At 54.6% G+C, this 17,403-nt stretch overlaps 2 protein-coding genes across 3 annotated transcripts in view; one reads left to right on the forward strand and one right to left on the reverse strand.

Moving 5' to 3' along the window:
* Kfase (kynurenine formamidase) overlaps window positions 1-17,403 on the forward strand; it is a 114,440-nt gene that overhangs the window by 45,586 nt on the left and 51,451 nt on the right. The gene's annotated exons all lie outside the window — the stretch shown is intronic.
* Window positions 1,005-13,072, reverse strand: Shakb (Innexin family member shaking B). 2 transcript variants are annotated; one of them, XM_078182383.1, is made up of 6 exons: window positions 12,788-13,072; window positions 8,785-9,818; window positions 3,685-3,904; window positions 2,802-3,091; window positions 2,459-2,712; window positions 1,005-1,673 (listed from the first exon to the last, which is right to left on the reverse strand). In XM_078182383.1, exons 2-5 carry the CDS (start codon window positions 9,145-9,147, stop codon window positions 2,464-2,466), a joined length of 1,122 nt encoding a protein of 373 aa, XP_078038509.1. In that variant the 5' UTR covers window positions 9,148-9,818; window positions 12,788-13,072; the 3' UTR covers window positions 1,005-1,673; window positions 2,459-2,463. The 2 variants fall into 2 exon arrangements, with proteins under 2 accessions (XP_078038509.1, XP_078038507.1); XM_078182381.1 differs by lacking the exons at window positions 8,785-9,818; window positions 12,788-13,072 and adding an exon at window positions 6,122-6,990.

Here is a 17,403-nt window from a genome sequence, read left to right on the forward strand (position 1 = left end):
TCAAACGCTTCGCCAAGACGAAGACGCGTTCACCTTCGCACCCGCGTTCTCGGCATTTCTTCGACATTTTTTTGTTATCACCCTGATGGTACGAGACAGTGCCAATGAAAATGCGAATGAACGTTATCTGGAGCTGCTTCTCATCCACGCTGATGGCCGCGATCGTTGACGCGTACGTATTATATTTCCGATAGGTCAAGCAAACGTATCGAAGCACTCGACGACGGTAGTCGATCGGCCGTAGTCTCTGCGAATCGCCGTCGAAAATTCGTTTTTCGGAGAAAGCAGGGAAAGGAAAGAGGGAGCATAGTTGTCGTAACGAGATGGGGCGATGTTGCGCTGAAACGCGAGGGCGCGGCTCGCGGCTCGCGGCACGGACAGTGAAAGGACAACAAGGACCCTTTAAATACCGATGCTCTCGGTTACGCAGAAGGAACGCGCTCGCTTCGCCTCCTTTTCAGACGCCGAGTTTCGCGAGCCGCGGACCAACGAGGACCGGTTGGTCCTCCCCGCGTTTCCGAATATGGCCAACCGTGCACCGTCGCGGCTCGTTTCTTGTCTCGTCTCTCTCTCTCTCTCTCTCTCTCTCTCTCTCTCTCTCTCTCTCTCTCTCTCTCTCTCTCTCTCTCTCGTCTCTCCCGTCTCCTGCCTCGAGCTGGACGATACGACCACTCGCGCGCACTCGAAATTTATGCTCCTGCAATAGCGATCGCAACGAAGCGCTGTCGAAATATACAGGCTGTCCCAAAAGTAACACGTTAGCAGCCTCGACCGACGATGACTTTTGCGATGCCCCGTATGCGCGCAAGCAACGCCGTACAGCCCTCTCGAAAAACAATCCGACTCGCTGTTCGCAGCATACGAGCTGAACGTTGAGCTCGTCGGTCCCGTCGCAGTCTTTGGGAAATTCGATCGTCGACTGATCGCCTCCGATATGGAACGACGTAATTTATTAAATTAGCTTTTAAATAAAAATACATTTATTTCAAGAGTCCGGTAAAAGTTACACGCGGGTTCGTTCGCGTTGGCACTCTGGCACAGTCTTTGTGGAAGAAGATGGATCGGTTCGCGGTCTCGGCCTCGCCGCGGAGAGCGAGCGAACGCGGGCGGGGGGCGCTCGTGTCCTGTGAACGCAACCCGCGTCCCCGAACCAGCTGTCGACTCGAAATCGAACGTTCGGACGGCTGTCAGTGTTCTCGGCTCGCTCGCTTCCGCGCCTCGCGACGGAAACCGTCGTCGATTCGACGAGCGCCGCGCGCGCGCGCGCGCGCGCGAAAGCCTCGCGAGAGAGCAGCCTGTTAGTGAGAGGCAGGCAGGCTTCCCTCGCCTAACACGACGAACGAATGCGCGATAGTAATCGGCACCGATCGTTTGTCTTTTACGCGAGCAACGATAACGATTAGCGTTCGCCGACGCCCCTCCGAGCGCGGCAGCAGGCTGCCGGTCCTCAGGGCGCCGCGAACCAGAAAAAAGGAAAAACACACGGTTCGAGTATTAAATAAAATGCGATTCGTCTCGTTCCGGAACTCGTTTCCTCGAGTCTCGGTCTCGGTCTCGGTCTCGGTCTCCGTCTTCGTCTTCGGCGTTCCACCGGGATTCCCTCGGCTTCCGTCGGCACACCTCCTATCCTCGCTACGGGAATCCTCTCGATTTTCACGACTTTCCGAGGCAATCTGTAAGAAACACCGCAACCGATTAAGATTCGTTCGCAACGAGTAACCCCGCTGCCGACTTCTGTTTGCGAGCACGCTCTGTTCCGAACGATTCGGTTTCGGCGAACGATGCGACGACAATCTCGAACCGATCGGAAGGCGCTACGATAAATCTGGTTTGCTTCGAACGCTTTAAATCACCTTGTCGTTCCCCGGCCGGGCCAATGTTCTCGTTAAAACGTAACGCGCTAGTTCTAGTGCTGCCCGAGAAACAGCCGATCTCAATTACATCCGCGCCGCGAATCAAAGTTTCCGTCTCGCGCAGCCCCAGCACTCTGCCGATGGCGGCAGTAAAGAGGCGAAAGCGCGATCCAAAGGGGGCGAGAAAGCTTCCGCAACCGCGCGCCGTCCCGGGGTTCCTTTGGCTTGTTTCGCGGCTGACGGTTATGTCAGGTTGGGCGTCGCTTTCGAGATAAGGTTGTTATTTCAAACCGATATTGAACGGATCGCGGGACTCGAGAGGAAAGCTCTCTAGCCCTAGCCCGCCGCCGCGGCGGTTGTTAAACCGCTCGAAATAGGATAACGCGTAAATGTCAAACGCTAGTTGGCAGGAAATTTATGGGCGACGCATCGGTGCCGCGTATCGAAGACGCGGCGCGTCGTCCATCGCGAGCCGCAGGGGGCGAGTCGGGTAGCGGGTGGACGGGAAGAGCGGAGAACTTTGGTTTCTCGCGGGCCGACCTCGAGTTTGATCGGACTTTTTGAAAGTCGTGGAAGAAACGAACGGAGACACGGGCTGGACTCACTTGGATCAGGCCTCCTGTAGCTCTCCCTTGATCCCCGGCACGCTGTGGTGGTGCCTGGACGCGAGCTTGTTCGCCAGCTCGTGCATCACGTCCCTGTATATCACCGTGTCCAAATTCTCGCCGAGCATGTACAAGAGGAACCAGTCGCCCACTTTGCTCCTCCTGACGATGGTCTCGATGGCCTCTCGCCGGACCAAGCGGAACCGCAGTCGCAGCAGGTACACCCTCGTCCGCGGCGAGAATATAATTATGATCTGCGCGAACCGGGATCGAGATTCGGTTAAATCGGATTCCGCCTTTCGCTGGCAACGTCGTCGTCGTCGGTTTCGCAACCGAGGCTTACCCTGTACAGGACCGTGAAGAAGCTAAGGACGCCGAGAAAGAGGAACCAAAACCAGAGGAACACGTATATCTTCTCGTTGACTACGTTCAAAGGCAATATGCAGACGGCGTCGTGTCGCTCCACCTCGCCGCTCACGCCGTATTTGTAGAAGGTGCACTTGGTCATTCGTGGGAACACGTAGATCATCGGGTCGACCCGGTCCTCCTGGTCCGACTCCAAGAACCGGAGCACGTCGATGCCGAACGTCAAAAAGGCGCCGTCGAAGAAGCGGTTCATCAGGAACATTTGACCTGCGCGCATTCCACGTGAAAAGTTAACCACCCAGCAATCGGAACTTGTTTCGCGAAACAAGCCACGCTTTGGAAAATATGCAGCGATCGACGACCCCGCGTGGATCGGCACTCCTCGAACGCGCTGCCACCGTCGCGGCGTCGTAGGCCAACTGTATGCTTGCCAAATTCTATCGTGAATCGTTCATTCACCGTTCGTCCGATCCCCACGATCCCCACGATCCCCACGATCCACGATCGCGAGCGAGTGGAAGACGAGCGCGGAGGGAAAGCTTGCGAATCGGCGATTTCGGGGATCAATATGGAATAACGAAAGCAAACGCGGCATTTAAAGTCCGTCTTGGCCGAGAGTTACGGATTCGTTAAAAGAAACAAAACAAATAACGGAAGAGGGTGAACGCTTCGACTGTCGGGCCGAGATTCGTAGGAAATGGCAAAGCCGCGCGCAAATGGGAAAACGAGCGAACGGAAATACGCGCTCCACGCTCTATGTGTTCGCGCCGTTTCGCATTTTCTCGACACTCGGAAAAGAGACTCTTTTAAAAGATTCGGCTCGAACGGTTCGAAAGCTAATAAAATATGGCGTCACTCACCGACCACGTTCACCAGGGCGAGAACTTCGCAGAGGTAGTACCTGTAAGCCCACCAGTTGTGAAAGCGAAGATTCTCCCAGAGATAGTCGAGCAACATCTTTTTCTTCTGCTTCTTCTCGACCTCGGAACAGAGGCCGATGTCGAGGTCCATCATCAGGGCGTGAATCTTGCCACCCTCCCAGCCTTTCCAGAGCCATCGGGGTGTGTAAAAGAGGATCGCCTGGAACAGAGATCGCGGGACGGAGTTAACCGGGCTACCGAGACCAACGACGACAGCGAGAACGAAAACGAAAACGAAAACGAGAACGAGAACGAGAACGAGAACGAGCACGAGAACACGTGCAATCGATTAGGAATTATTAGCCCGGTATGCGATCCTCCAACTATCTATAGCTCCCTGCACGCCTAATTACCGTCTTTCCTCGAGAGATCTCATTGTTGCTTGGCTGCTTATCTCTCTCTCTCTCTCTCTCAACATTCCCATTACACTTATCAATATCGTAGCATATTTATTATGATAATCGGTAAGTAGTTCGTTTCGCGGTCGGTGCACGATGCAATGCGAAACGTGAGAAGTGGCGCAACGTGGTTGGGTAAACGGTTGGCGACAGTTGCAGACAGAATCGACCGTCGAGATTTTTCTTCGCTACTTCTTCGCTACGGACTGTTTTCGTTTGGAGCCTTATTCGGCTTTGCGACGACGGTGCTTCGGATAGCGCGAGTCGGTCGCCCTGGAAGGAATTGTTCCGGCCGCAATGTTCGCGCAGTTAATAATAAACGCAACGATAATAAGCTCGCAGACACAGAGTAAGACCGGAAGCGTCGACGACGGACGGAAGAGAGTTCCGTTTACGCCGGACCGGCGGAATTCGTCGATAGGTTTTACGAGGACGAATCCGAGGGAGGGAATTTCGCCGATTCGTTTCGAGTTTCGGGAGTCGGGGTTCGGGGTTCGGGGTTCGGGAGTAAAGATGTCGGGTCGGCCGCGCGCGTCTCGTTCGGAGCGATAAAATCACACTAAACGGCGGTGGTATTGTTTCAAAGCGGAGCGGCGCGGCGTATTGATTAATCGCTGTTGATTTAGCGGCAATTCATTTCGGTAACGAGTTTACGTTGTCCCGTAGGCGCCTAAATGTATCACCGCTGGAATTCTGTTACAAGAGTCGTTAACTTGGCGATGTTGGTCTTAAAACGTTCGCGTACGCCTCGCGTAAACCCGAACATACGGAGGGGCGAACGCGAGTGAAATATCGTCCCTTTAATTGGAGAAAATCGTTTAAAACAGCTTCCGTTTCAGCGAGCGAACTCCGTTTCTCGGACCTGAGTCGAATCGAATCTCAGTCGATTGGAGACCGGGGACGTCGGTCTCGGGCGGATCGAGAGGACTGCGAATCGTCGCGGCAATCGGGAATCGGGGATCGGGGATCGGGAATCGGGAATCGGGAATGGGAAATGCCGAGAACAGGGTCGACGTCGGCGTCCACGAGAACCCAACGAAAAGGGAAAATCCGCGGATGAAAATAGCACGAGCTATAGCTATGGTTTAACCGCGCTCGCTCGCGTCGCGTCGCGTCGCGTGCCAGCTCGGCTCGAGTCGGCTCGGCTCGGCTCGGCTCGATGCATCGTTTCGCGCGCGCGGAGCAAGTGGATCACATTGGCTAAACAAGAGGAAAACCCGATCGAGCGTCTCCGAACCGAGGCGAGGCGAGGCGAGGCGAGGCGAGGCGACGTTTCCACCCTCCTCGCTGCCCCCCTCCTCGCGCGGATCCACTTAACGGAAACGATCGGGAAAGAATTTTTTCCTCTCTTTAGCGTATTACCGGTAGGGCGAAGCCGAGCGAAGGTCCCTCGGCAACCTTGGCTTATGAGTATGCTTATAATCTGGTGACGAGCGATCGATAACCAGGAAGCGACGGATATGCTTTTCTTCCGAAGAACGAGGTTATTAATATAAATTCTTTGAGCCGGCTCGCCTCAACGGCCGACGAGGTGCGCTCTATCGATTCAAATTCGAACGGCCGACGGTTTTAAAGCGGACGTGCCGCCGGAGACCGGCGCGACGACGCCGGCCCGCTCGGCGCTCTCGATTCCGCCGATTCCGCCGATTCCGCCGCGGGTTTTACCGATTTGCGAGGGAAACCCGCCGGGAGCAGGCGGCACGCGTTTCTTTCCACAATTCCCGTTCCTTTTTCGTCTCGCCTTCGAATCTGCGCGGCAGCGAACGCGCGCTCTGTCGCGCCCTCTTGACGCGAGGACCAACCAAGACGACTCGTCCTGCGTACGAATCGTTCGAATCGATCCCCCGCGCAATCAAAAGTGGGTACTCTTTCGAGCCCTCTCGTTCTCGGAGAGACGAGCGCCATAGGCTTACTATATGTCTATACGCGTTTCTAGCCGACTTACGAACGATGATAGAGAGTGAGCGACTCGGTCGTACTTGGAGCAGCAGAAAGAAGATGACCCACTGATAATACTTGTGCTGTTTGACCAACGGATGGGACGCGTGGCCGTGGAGTCCGACGCCCTTGCTGTTCGAGACGCCCGGATAGGGCACCGCCTGGCCGATGCTCTTGTTGAACGCGTGCACCATGCTGTAGGTGGTGTGAAGCCAGCAGAACGTCTCCAGGACGACCTTGTCGACGGAGCCGGCGGCCTCGCAGTGAATAGGCGAGCCAGAAATGCTCTTGCAAGCCAACGTGACGCAGCCGCCGAGAAGGAGCGCGACGGTGGCGCGGTAATGCAGCCGGAACACGACCGCGTCCTCGGAGATCCTCGGCACCTTGAACAGGGACCGCAGGGAGCCGAACACGTCGATCATCTTCAGCATCAGAGGCATCTTCGAAGCTCTTTGGTCTACCGGTCTCGAACGCGCTCCCCGTTGCGGCGACCAACCTCCGTCCCCGAGAACGATCTCGGACCACGCGTCGAATATCTCCGCTCTCCTCGGTGAGAGAGAGTCTTCGTTACGTGCATGGCGCTCCTCTCTCCGTTTCGCTCCTCGACTTCCGGCCGACCGTCGTCGAATCGTCGTCGGACTCGCCGATCACTGCCTCGTCCTGCCGGCGGCCCATTTCCTTCTTCTCTTTCACTGCTCTACCGCACCTGCGGCGCACTCTGCCGCTCTATCCGCCGCTCCCACGCTACTCGCGGCCCATTCTTGCTCGCCTCGTCCTCCCGAGTTTCTCCGGGGATCCAGAGAGAGAGAGAGAGAGCCAGCGGACGCGACGAAATTCGGCAAACTACCGACAAACGTTCCTCCTCGGCGGGTGTTTTCAAAGCAAACCGATTCCCGAAGAATCCTCGAATCCTCGAATCCTCGAAACGATTTTAAACGAGGCTTTCACCCGGCGAAATTCTACGAAATATAGGAATTTATTGGGAGACGGCTGGTGCTCGAAACTCGGAGACGCGGATAAAGCGCTGGGTCGCGTCGGCGACGACGCGTTCGTCGGTCTGCTCGAAACGCGGCCGAATCATCGCTTCTTCCCCCTTTCTTTCTCGCACGTTCGAACCCACTGCCGCGAACACTAACTAACGAAGAAGCGGAAGAAAAGCAAACGGCACTGTTTCTCGATCGCGAAGCGGCAACGAGTAGCAGCAGCAGCAGCGGCAGCGGTGGCAGCGGCAGGAGGAACGCGGAGGGAGGACGGACCGAGAATTCGGGCGCGGTGACAGAGACGCACACGTGGATCGCGACAGCAAGCCGTCGGAAGACTGGACGAACTTGAGAGGCATCCCTTGGCCTCGATGCTAAACACATAACTTATATGATCTTCTGGTATCGCTCTCTTGCCCCTGACGAAACTTTCTACCCTCTCGCGCAACGTTTCTCGACGATCGTTTCGCGTACCACCGGCTCGTCGTTGCTCAAGCTCGACGGGCCCAGGATTCTCGCATGCCGCCACATATATGTTCGTTCTTCGATGTTTGAACGTACCCGGGCTGGGTTCCCCGCGTCGCGTTACTCGCTGCTGCTTTAGACGCGCGACAGATCGTGGAAATGACGCGATCTTGGGAAAGTGAAAAGACGCGGGCGCGCGGATCACGGTGTATCGGGTGTAATAATATCTCTCGATTGGCAAGGATTGGCCAGGGGCCAGCGGCACTCTCGGTGTGTCGCGAATTCGGTGGAAAGGAAAAGGGACGCCGGGCAAAAAGGAGAAGCGAGAACCATTCGGGTCATTGTCGCTCTATATATAGTTGGATCGAGCGTAGTTGGATCCCGCGCCGAATTAACGTTTCAGCGACACTGGAAGGTAATTGAATTATTTGGAGAAGCAATTGGATTCGTTCCATCGCAGCACCGTTTCATAATTGGGTTGGGAGACTTCATTCATCATCGGGCTACCTACCGAGTCGACCCGTTACGATTCCGATTCCGATTCCGATTTCGATTTCGGGTCCTCCTCGGAATCCCGGCCGTTGATCCAACTCGAGTCGCGCATAAATATTCGCGTCGCGCAACTTTGAGGCACGGTTACCCGAGAGCGAGCCCGCTTGAAACGGTTGGGCGAAAGGCGAGGGTGGAGGATCGTCTTTGACCGAGCGTCAAGGCGAACGCGACAGCGACCCTCGGCGACGAGCAAGCAACGGCTACGGGTTTAAGGAGTTAATATGCTTAGGGTTTCCTTCTTGGCAATGAACTAGATATAAGCTTCTGTAAGCACCGAGTAAATTCCTCGCAGCGTAGCCGCAACTGGTTCGTTCGTTATCCGGCTTTTCTCATTGCCAAATCTATCTATAATGCATATGCACCGATATGCAACTTTATTGACCGGCGAGAACAACCGACCGAGTCCGAGTCCGAGTCCGAGTCCTTGGCGGTTCGTCGAGTCGTCGCTTCCGTCGTACGTAATACGTGGTACCGAGCAGTTTCTTAGAAATTACGAAGAAGCGCGATCGCATCGACGCCGCTCGTTCGAAAAAGATCGCTTTTCCTTTGCGTCTAGAAAATTTGTTGTCGACCCCTCCAGAGCTTCGTTCCACGCATCGATCCGTGCATACGCGACTCGGAACAAGTCCCCCCCGTCTCTCCGAAACCGCGGTCCGAGAGTCGAGCGAAGAAAGGTAGATGTATGTCCTGCTCAGAGAAGGAATTACCTGAAGAAACAGCATGAAGCAGACCCACTGATAGTACCTGTACTCCTTCCTCTCGCTCTCGGGATGGGACTTGGAGTTGTCCATGCCGGGGAAGGGCACCTCGACGCCCTCTCGCTTCCGGTAGGCCGCGGTGATCGTGTAGGTGCTGTGAATCCAGCAGTAGGTGTTGAGCACGTCCTCCGGCAGATCCTTGCTGTGGATGCAGTCGATCGGGTTGCCGACGTACTGCCGCGTGGTCACGATCAGCGAGAACGCGATCAAGAGGATCACGGTGAGGCTGTAGTGCAACCGGAAGACGGCGGTGTCGATGTGCACGTGCGAAATTTTGATCAGGCTCTTCAGGCCTCGGAATATGTCGAGCATCGTGGATCGAGGCGACGCCGCGGCGACGTCGAGATCTCGTTCGGTCCCTCCGACCTACCGATCTATCGCATCTTTCGATCCGGGCTTTCGGTGTCGAGAGGCCGAATCGCGGTTTCGAGAGCGCGTCTTCTTGTCCGATCTCCGATCTCCGATCTCCGATCTCCAGGCTATTTCGTCGATCGAGACGGTTCCAAAGGACTCGCGAGGCGGCGGTCTCGACGACGCAGGATCCTTTGGTCCGGTCGGCTCTGTGCCGTCGAGGATCCTCTCCCTTGCATTATTTCGGCCTCAGAGCATCTCCTCCTCTCTAGCTCGTGCTAGCGAACGTTCGCTGGACCGCCCGCGTTCGAGGGGGTGGCCGGCCGAACGATTGTCCTGCGGGAACTGCGAGCGGGCACCCGCGAAATTCGATCATGTTTCGCGGTCCTCCTCCGACACCGCGGCCACCGGAATCGGTCCTCGTCCTCGTCGTCGTCGTCGTCGTCGTCGTCGTCGTGACCCTCCGGCACCGAGCTCTCACCGCTCGAGTTTTACCAAGTCCCTGTCACCACCGGTCGCTTTCGACGACCAACGGGGTTGTCTTACCGATCGGAGCGTTTCGAAGCCTGCGAACGTACTCCCATGCGTGTACGCGTGCCTACGCGCGAGCCGTCGGCACGAGATGCAACATTCTGAAAGGATGAAACACGGATGGTGCTCACGGTTCCATCATTCCATTTAATACGCGCGCCATTCTATTTTAACGTTTACGCGTAACGCCGCGCGGTTTGTTGCGAACGAAGAACCGATGCTTGCCGGGAAATTGCACGCGATGACACAAGACGGAAATACTTTCTGGGTCTCTCTACGTTTCGAAATGCGCGAGCAATTCGGCCCGGATGCTCGAATCTTCAAACGGAAACGGAAACGGAAACGGAAAGCAAAAAGGGAGACAGAGGCGGACAGAGGACGAGCTGGTACGCGGCGCGGAAGAGGCGCCGCGCGGTATCGCGATTCGCGGCGATCGTGAATTATCGAGAACGAAAAGTGAGCGGAAAAGCATGGTTAATCTCGGCTTGTCAATTAACCAACGCCGAAAGAAATATTCAGCCTCGCTTAGAGCTTAATATAAAACACGCGAACGCTAACTGGGCTGCTTCCAGCAGGCTTCTTCCTCGACGAGATCTTGGCTACGCTATGCCGATACTATTACGCATATATCACCGCTAGGAGTAAACTACTAGAGGAGGCTCTCCCGATTCGAAACCGGCAGCCTTCGCTCTCGAAACCGATCGACTCGACCGACAGAGACCTTTTCGACAAAAATAATATCCTCGGCATTACTTAAAATTCGACGCGTCAATGTTTTTAAACGCATCTTCCACTCGTTCGCAGTCTGTGTTGGAATAATTTCAAGATTTCAAGATTTCAAGATTTCAAGATTTCAAGATCGGCGAAGCGTCGGCTGCCAAATGGGAGACAAAGGGATAAACGCAGCCCTCGAGCCCGGCAACGATCCCCCGCGGATGTGGCTATAGGGCACGCCCGCGATCCTCTCTCTCTCTCTTCCTCTCTGCCGGCGAAGACGCGACATCGCTGTGCGCGACTGATTCGAAGAGCGATCCAGAGCCGTGGCTGGTTTCTGCGAGTGCAACGCTTGTCATACGACTACGACGACGACGACGACGACGACGATAATAACACAGCGGTTACTATTTGTAACACAAAGCCCCATTATCTAAGAATAGAAGGACAAATAAAATAAACTCGCGATCGCCGAAGCCGACGCTTTCCGCTTCCTCGTAATTTCGCCGGACACGGCCGGAAAGTTCGACAAACTTACGCGCCGGACGCGATCGGACGAGATGGGACGCGTTCCAGGGAATTTCGGCCAACAACGACAAAACAAAAGATCAACGTTTTGTCGTCGCCACCGCTCCCGCCTCGCCCATGTCCGCGACCACCTACGAGCGAACCGATTTTACTCTTAAGACACGAACGCGTTGGAAAAGTCATAGAAACGAGTCGAAGCAAAAAAAGATAACGTCAGCGTCGAGATTTACGACGGAGAAGCGACGCGATTCTTTGCAAAGTTTCCTCCCAATTAAAAAAGGTAAAACATCAAATATAACGTTTAATCTTGTGCGAACGCGTCTCTCGTTAGTTATTTCGAACGATTTATTTCGCTATCCTCGAAGAAGCCAGCAATTATGTCGGAGACAGTTACTGTTTTCCTTCAACGCGTTGAGCTATTTTCACCGATCGAATGCCGGAAAGATATTAATAATAATGATGGCTATTAGAGTGTACGCGAGTAGCGTTAAGCGGACACGTCGAGACATTTTTAGAACAGAGGCGAGGGAAAGATCGACGAATTCGTTAACGGTGCTGATCGGTTCTAGCGTCGCGTCGATGCAGTTTTCGAGCTCGACAGAGGCAGAGAGAGAGAGAGAGAGAGAGAGGGAGGGAGAGAGAGAGAGAGAGAGGTCGCGGCATCGGATCTCGAGCGTTTGGATGGACGATCGAAGAAAGCAGGAAAGATAAACGAAAGCTAATATATACACTGCTCTCTCGTTCCAAGAATCTTTTCGCGAAAGTATCCCGAGGTCGGACGATGCTTCGAGGGACTGCGACAATTTCTATTCTCATCTGTAAAAGTGAAATTTTTGTTGCTCGAAATAGTCGATCGAAAGTTTTCGAACAATTGTTTCGAAATATATATCGGAACTGAACACTCGCGTTCGTTTTTCGTATCGAGATGACGATACATGGGACGATGTCAAATGGTTTAGAGATTATTTCCCAACTAGAGATAGATTGCGGATAATTTCTAGGGCATTGAGAAAATGCGTTAAAAGACCGCGGCGATATTCGCCACGGATCGCAGACTCACGGTTCTCCGTACCTTTCCGCGATTCCGCAAAACGGGAAACCTTACTCCGTCGGAGAATCCGTCGATTTCGTCGGTATCCCGATCGCTCGAGTTCCCTCGAACAAGCGCGAACAAGCGCGGTCGATGGGATTTTCAACGATGGCGCGCAGTTCCATGGCGTTAATAGGGTCTCTAGCGAGCGACTTGGCGGTTCCGGGGGGGAGTATCGCCGGAAGAATATAACGAAACGCTACCGAGAATAGGTCGAACGAACGAACGGACGGACGAACGAACGAACGGTTTTCGGGAATAGAGACTTCTTGTTTTGTTAAAACGTTCTATGAATCGCCGCCGAGAGAGAAGTGTTTAGCTCCGCGAGAAGAGGTCTTCTCCGGCGAACGGATTCGCGAGATCTACGCGGCTGCCGGAGCCGCGGAGTAGAAGAAAAATCGAGCGATTCCGCCGGCCGTGTAAAATACCGCTTCTAAATATTCCTCGCGTCAGTCAACGAACTCCTTTCGCGATGCACATCGAGAAATTCACCGTCGCTCTTTCTCTTCCTCCATCCGTCATCCTCTCTCTCTCTCCTTCTTTCCGCCTCGGCCTTTCTCTCTCCGTCTCTCTCGCTCTCTATCTATCTCCGTCTCCCTCTCTCAAAGTTTCTCTAAATTCGGTCGCTTAACGAAACAACGCGCTCGCTTTGGAATCTGCGAGACTCGCGCGACTCGACGCGTCGCGTCGCGTCGCGACGCAACGCAACGCAACGCAACATGACGCGAGGCAACGGACCTTGGATTTTCTTCTCGGGGGGAGAGACCGACGAGAGCGGAAACGTTTCGCGCTCTAATCGAAGAAGAATTCGTGGATAGATTCGCGGCCGATCCGAAAATCCAGAGATATTTGCGAAGCTTCTCGACGGTGGTCGCGCGTGTAGCTTCCACGCGGTTCGCGGAGAAGCTCGCCGGACACGGGACACGGGACACGGGACACGAGACGCGAGACAAGAGACAAGAGACACCACAAGACACAGGACACACGTCGCGACGCGACACGACACGAGAGAAGACGACGCGACGCGACTCGACTCGACTCGACTGTTCTCGCGTTTGCTAGCCAGGGCATAGCACCTCCCGTAGGAGCCGCGAGCGAGGAGTCAACCCGCTCCAGGAATAGAAACACCAAACCCGAAATGTTCGAGCGTAGAAGCGCAACATTAAAACGCACCGCCGCGTCGCGTGAGCTCCGCTCGCTCCGAAACGACCCGCCAAAACTCGGACGCGCGCCCGCCGATTTCCCTCGAAACAGCCACCGAGGTTCGATGAAATCGCTCCTACTTGGAAATCGATTCGCGCAATTGTTCGCGTCGATCGTTCGCCATCTTGCAATTGGTCAAGTATATCGGTCCAGTTGCAGTTGCAGTTGCAGTTGCAGTTCTCTGCTGCCGAAATTACGATTTCGCGCGCGATCGCTGCAGTTTTTTTGCAAACGATTTCCACGATCGGATCCACGAAAATTCATGCCCGACTCGCGTTGGGCTTTGGTAGATGCAACTATCGTTTGAACGTCTTCCCCAAAACACCGAAGGAACATGAAAGCTTCCATTTATAGCACGCGACACGCGCATTCGTGTCGTCGCGGCGTGTATAGTGTTTACGTCGACGAAACCCTACCAAAGTACAGAAGCAGAAACATCGTCTCGAGTTTCTCTTTTCAAAGAATGTTCGACGATCGGCCGATCGATGAATTAATTGGAAAAAGAGTTTCCGAAAATGCAGCCTTCGAAGAGGGATCTCTCCGCTCCGAATACCGGCGCCCGCTCCCGTCGCTCCCCTGCGAATTTCTTCCATGCTATTCCGCCACGATTCAGAATTTCAATATTTTCGAAAAGTCGACGATCCAGTTTGCGCTATTATGCCCGGAGCGCCGAGCGCCGAGCGCCGAGCGAAATTGTCAGGTGCCACGGATCCGCGTATCCAAATGGCGCTGAAAAGAAATCCCGACGACAGACGTTTTCGGAAGACTCGACGAGAGCGCGGGGTGTTTCGGCTACCTTTTCTGGACGAACGTTGAAAGCGAGGCGAAGCGAGCGCCAAGTTCGGTAATCCGCCGGGTGCTTTGTAACAATTTTCAGCGTAGGTGAGAAAGCTGAAAATAAATAGGCTCGCACGGCTTGCCACGAAATCGGTTTACGCCTGGAGCCGAGTGAAACGCGAGCGCGAGCGCCAGCGTCGTGTCGCATCTTGTCGCCTCGCCTCGCTACGCCACGCCTCGCCTCTCGTCGAAGGGAACGATCGAAAATCGGGAAGGCAACCGTCCTCGCCGCGGCTGTGGTATTTTAATATTTCCACGGGTGCGGCATATTTCCCGAGAAAATAATCTGGCCGCTTTATAAAAGAAAATTCGATGCCCTAGAATCGCGCGTCGCTTCGAGAGTTCGATTCGAAAGGCGCGAAGCTGCCGAACGGTTCAAGGGTCTGCGCAAATATTGCCAACCGCGAAACGAATCGTGGCGCAGAAGCTTAATAAAAAAAAGATCGAATAGATCTTGGGGCGTTGTTTAAAGACGCGTCGTCGGTTCCAGATAGAACTAATCGACGATCCGTTGATCTCGGGCTCCTGTAAAAACTCCTAGCGTCTACGATTCGACGTCGGTGCGTTCTTATGGTTAATTTAATCGGCGGCACCACGTGGCCGAATGATCTACGAGGAAATGTCTAGTGGGAGCAGCGCGGGCAGCTGCTGCCCCACGTGCTAACTGCTCGCGTCGGAGCAGCGCAGCGCGATCTCTCGAGTACTCGCTACTCGCTACTCGCTACTCGCTACTCGCTACTCGCGCGGCGCGCTTTCTCGAATAAATGGACTCGGAGCTCGCCTTATGTTACGTTTGTTAATCGCGTCCGCCCCATCTCGCCTCGCCTCGCCTCGCCTCGCCTCGCCGAAGGCAAAAGTTCGCGAAGGAGGCGGTCGAAAGAAATGGGCCGCGATAATATTATCTTGGTGAAAATCGCGGCGGCCTTGCGACAAATGCAACCGCGAGCGAGCGCGTTCAAAGACCGCGCGCGGGTCCAGTGAAAAAGAAAATAATCAGTTTTGCCTCCTACTCGGTCGGAAACGCGTACGCGTCAATCAGCTCACTTCCCGTTTGCCCGACTCCTTAAACACAAATCAATCATATCCGCACCGGCGAGTTCTATTTGTGTGGTTTCCTCGGGAACACGTGTTTCATTAGTAAAACGCGTCGATCCCTGCGCCGAGCCGCGACCGCCGCATCTTCCAGCGAGACGACACCGATTCCCGACGCCGAGAACAGAACCACCTAGAGATGCTCGGCAAACTTCTAAGGAAGACTCGACGGGTTCGGTCGGTACCCGTTCTCGTAGATCGAATAATTCGGTGATCGAATCTCCACTCACTTGCAACACCAACACGAAGACGATCCACTGGTAGTACTTGAGGCTCCTGGTGGTCTCCCGCGGCGTGCCAGGATCGGCTTCCAGGCGATCGGGCCAATCGGATCGTGGATTTCCAAAGGATGGCGCGACCCCGGGTGCCGCGACGTCGACTCCGACGATCCCCAACATCGCTCCGGTCACGAAATAAGTGCTGTGTATCCAGCAGTACGCGTTGAAAGCCTCGACGGGGATATCTCTGCGCGAACAGAAGAGGATCGAGGCGAGATCGAACGTTCGCAAAGCGGACGCGCTTTCGCGCTCCTTTCGATCGTTTCATCGAATCGGCCGAAACTCTTTGCGAATGAGAATCTTGTTCGCGTTTCGCGAGAAAACATTTGTCGCGACGCGGCATCGCTTCCTCCCGGCGTACGCGCGTTGCCTTTCGAAACAACTCGACGATCGTCCGCGAGGACAAACAAATCCCGCTCGTATCGAACGAACGATCGACCGAGAAGAATCTATTTTCTCCAAAGGAAAAGAACGGCTTCCGTTCGCAAAGAGTTTACCTCGAAGAATACCTCGCGTGGACGCATTCTATCGGATTTCCCACGATCTGCTTGCTGCTGATAATTATGGAAAACGTTAATATCAAGACCGACGTGAACGCGTGCAGTCTGAGGGCGATACCGTCGTCCGTTGTCCTGCACACCTAAGAGACCCCACGGTTACATCTATGCTTTTCCATTTGCCGCCTGCCGCCTGCCGCCTGCTGCAACGAACCAAGCTCGATCCTCGTCGATCGTTTGCAAAAATATTGGCAAACGACTTTTCCAGATACCGCGTATTGACACTTGCGACTGGATCGCGGAATTTGCGCATTTCTGGGGAAACCTGGTATAATCGAATACTAGAATAATAGGAAACGTAAGTAAGGCGGCTTTTGATCGGCGCGGCTGCGAAAGAGATCGCGGTGCGAGGAGCAGATGAAATTTGAACGCGTCCGTCTCCGCACCGTTGTCACGTGAAACGAGGAAAGCGTGATCGTTGACGGTGACGAGTTCGGTCGTCGATCGGTCGATTCGACGATCGACGAGGATCCAGACCCGAACGTTCCCCAGCGGAAAGGTCGGCCGAAGGACACTCACGCGCCGCAGATGATAAAGCCCCGCGGCGACATCGATCATTTTCGAATCGTTCTTTTTGTTCGCCCGAAGAATCCCACCGAACGACAGGCCGGACGAATCGCCTTTTACGAGATACCCTGCGGTCGATTCGACGCTCGACGAGTACTCCATGCTACTCTCGAGCGTACTCGAGCGATCAAGATCGCGCGGTCGAGCACCGATTTCCTCCAGGATTCCTCGTCATCTTCGATCTCTCGGCGTTGTGCCACCGTTTTCGCACCGTGACGCGATCTTCGCGAGGCGATCGAAAAGAGAAGAGGATCGACGAGGAGACGAAGGGATCGTTGACGACGCTTCCGACACAACTTCTGCACCAGCACTGACGGAAAACGCGACCGCGGGTCGCGAGGTCCGACGGTTACCGGTTGTCGCCACGATCGCCGCGACTCTTACTTTTCTCTGATCGCTTTTAGATCCGTCCAATTTTATTTTTGTAGTTTTTACCGTTGTCTCTCTTCCCGCAGCTTTTCTCTCCCCTCTTCTTCCTCGAGCCGACGCCGACGCTGACGTCGACGTCACTGCCAATGTCGAAAGCTACTACCGACTCGTCTAGACCGTCGGCGACGGTCTCAATGACCGTTCGGCAATAGCACTCGAAGGGTACGATCGATCCTCGATTATCCGGCCCCCTCCGATGTCGCACGTCCTCGTCCAAAAAGAGAAAAAAGAAAAAATACAGTTCGATTATTATTATTACGAGCGCAGAGATTAATCTTGAAAAGATCCCCGAAAATTTCTATTCTTGAGAATTAAATGTTGGACGATCGCTGACCTCTCCTGCCCACGCTTTCTCGAAAGGAACCGCGCATCGTCGTCGTCGTCGTCGTCG

The sequence above is a fragment of the Augochlora pura genome, chromosome 6 (assembly GCF_028453695.1).
Source record: "Augochlora pura isolate Apur16 chromosome 6, APUR_v2.2.1, whole genome shotgun sequence".
Lineage (NCBI taxonomy): Eukaryota > Metazoa > Arthropoda > Insecta > Hymenoptera > Halictidae > Augochlora > Augochlora pura.

Excerpts from the sequence above, each read along its gene's own strand:
- Shakb (XM_078182381.1), bottom strand. The coding sequence starts at position 6,520 with ATGCCTCTGATGCTGAAGATGATCGACGTGTTCGGCTCCCTGCGGTCC. Across the intron at positions 3,905-6,121 it reads TCTTCTTTCTGCTGCTCCAA|GCGATCCTCTTTTACACACC; the intron begins GTACGACCGAGT and ends TCTCTGTTCCAG. Across the intron at positions 2,713-2,801 it reads TCTTCACGGTCCTGTACAGG|ATCATAATTATATTCTCGCC; the intron begins GTAAGCCTCGGT and ends CGGTTCGCGCAG.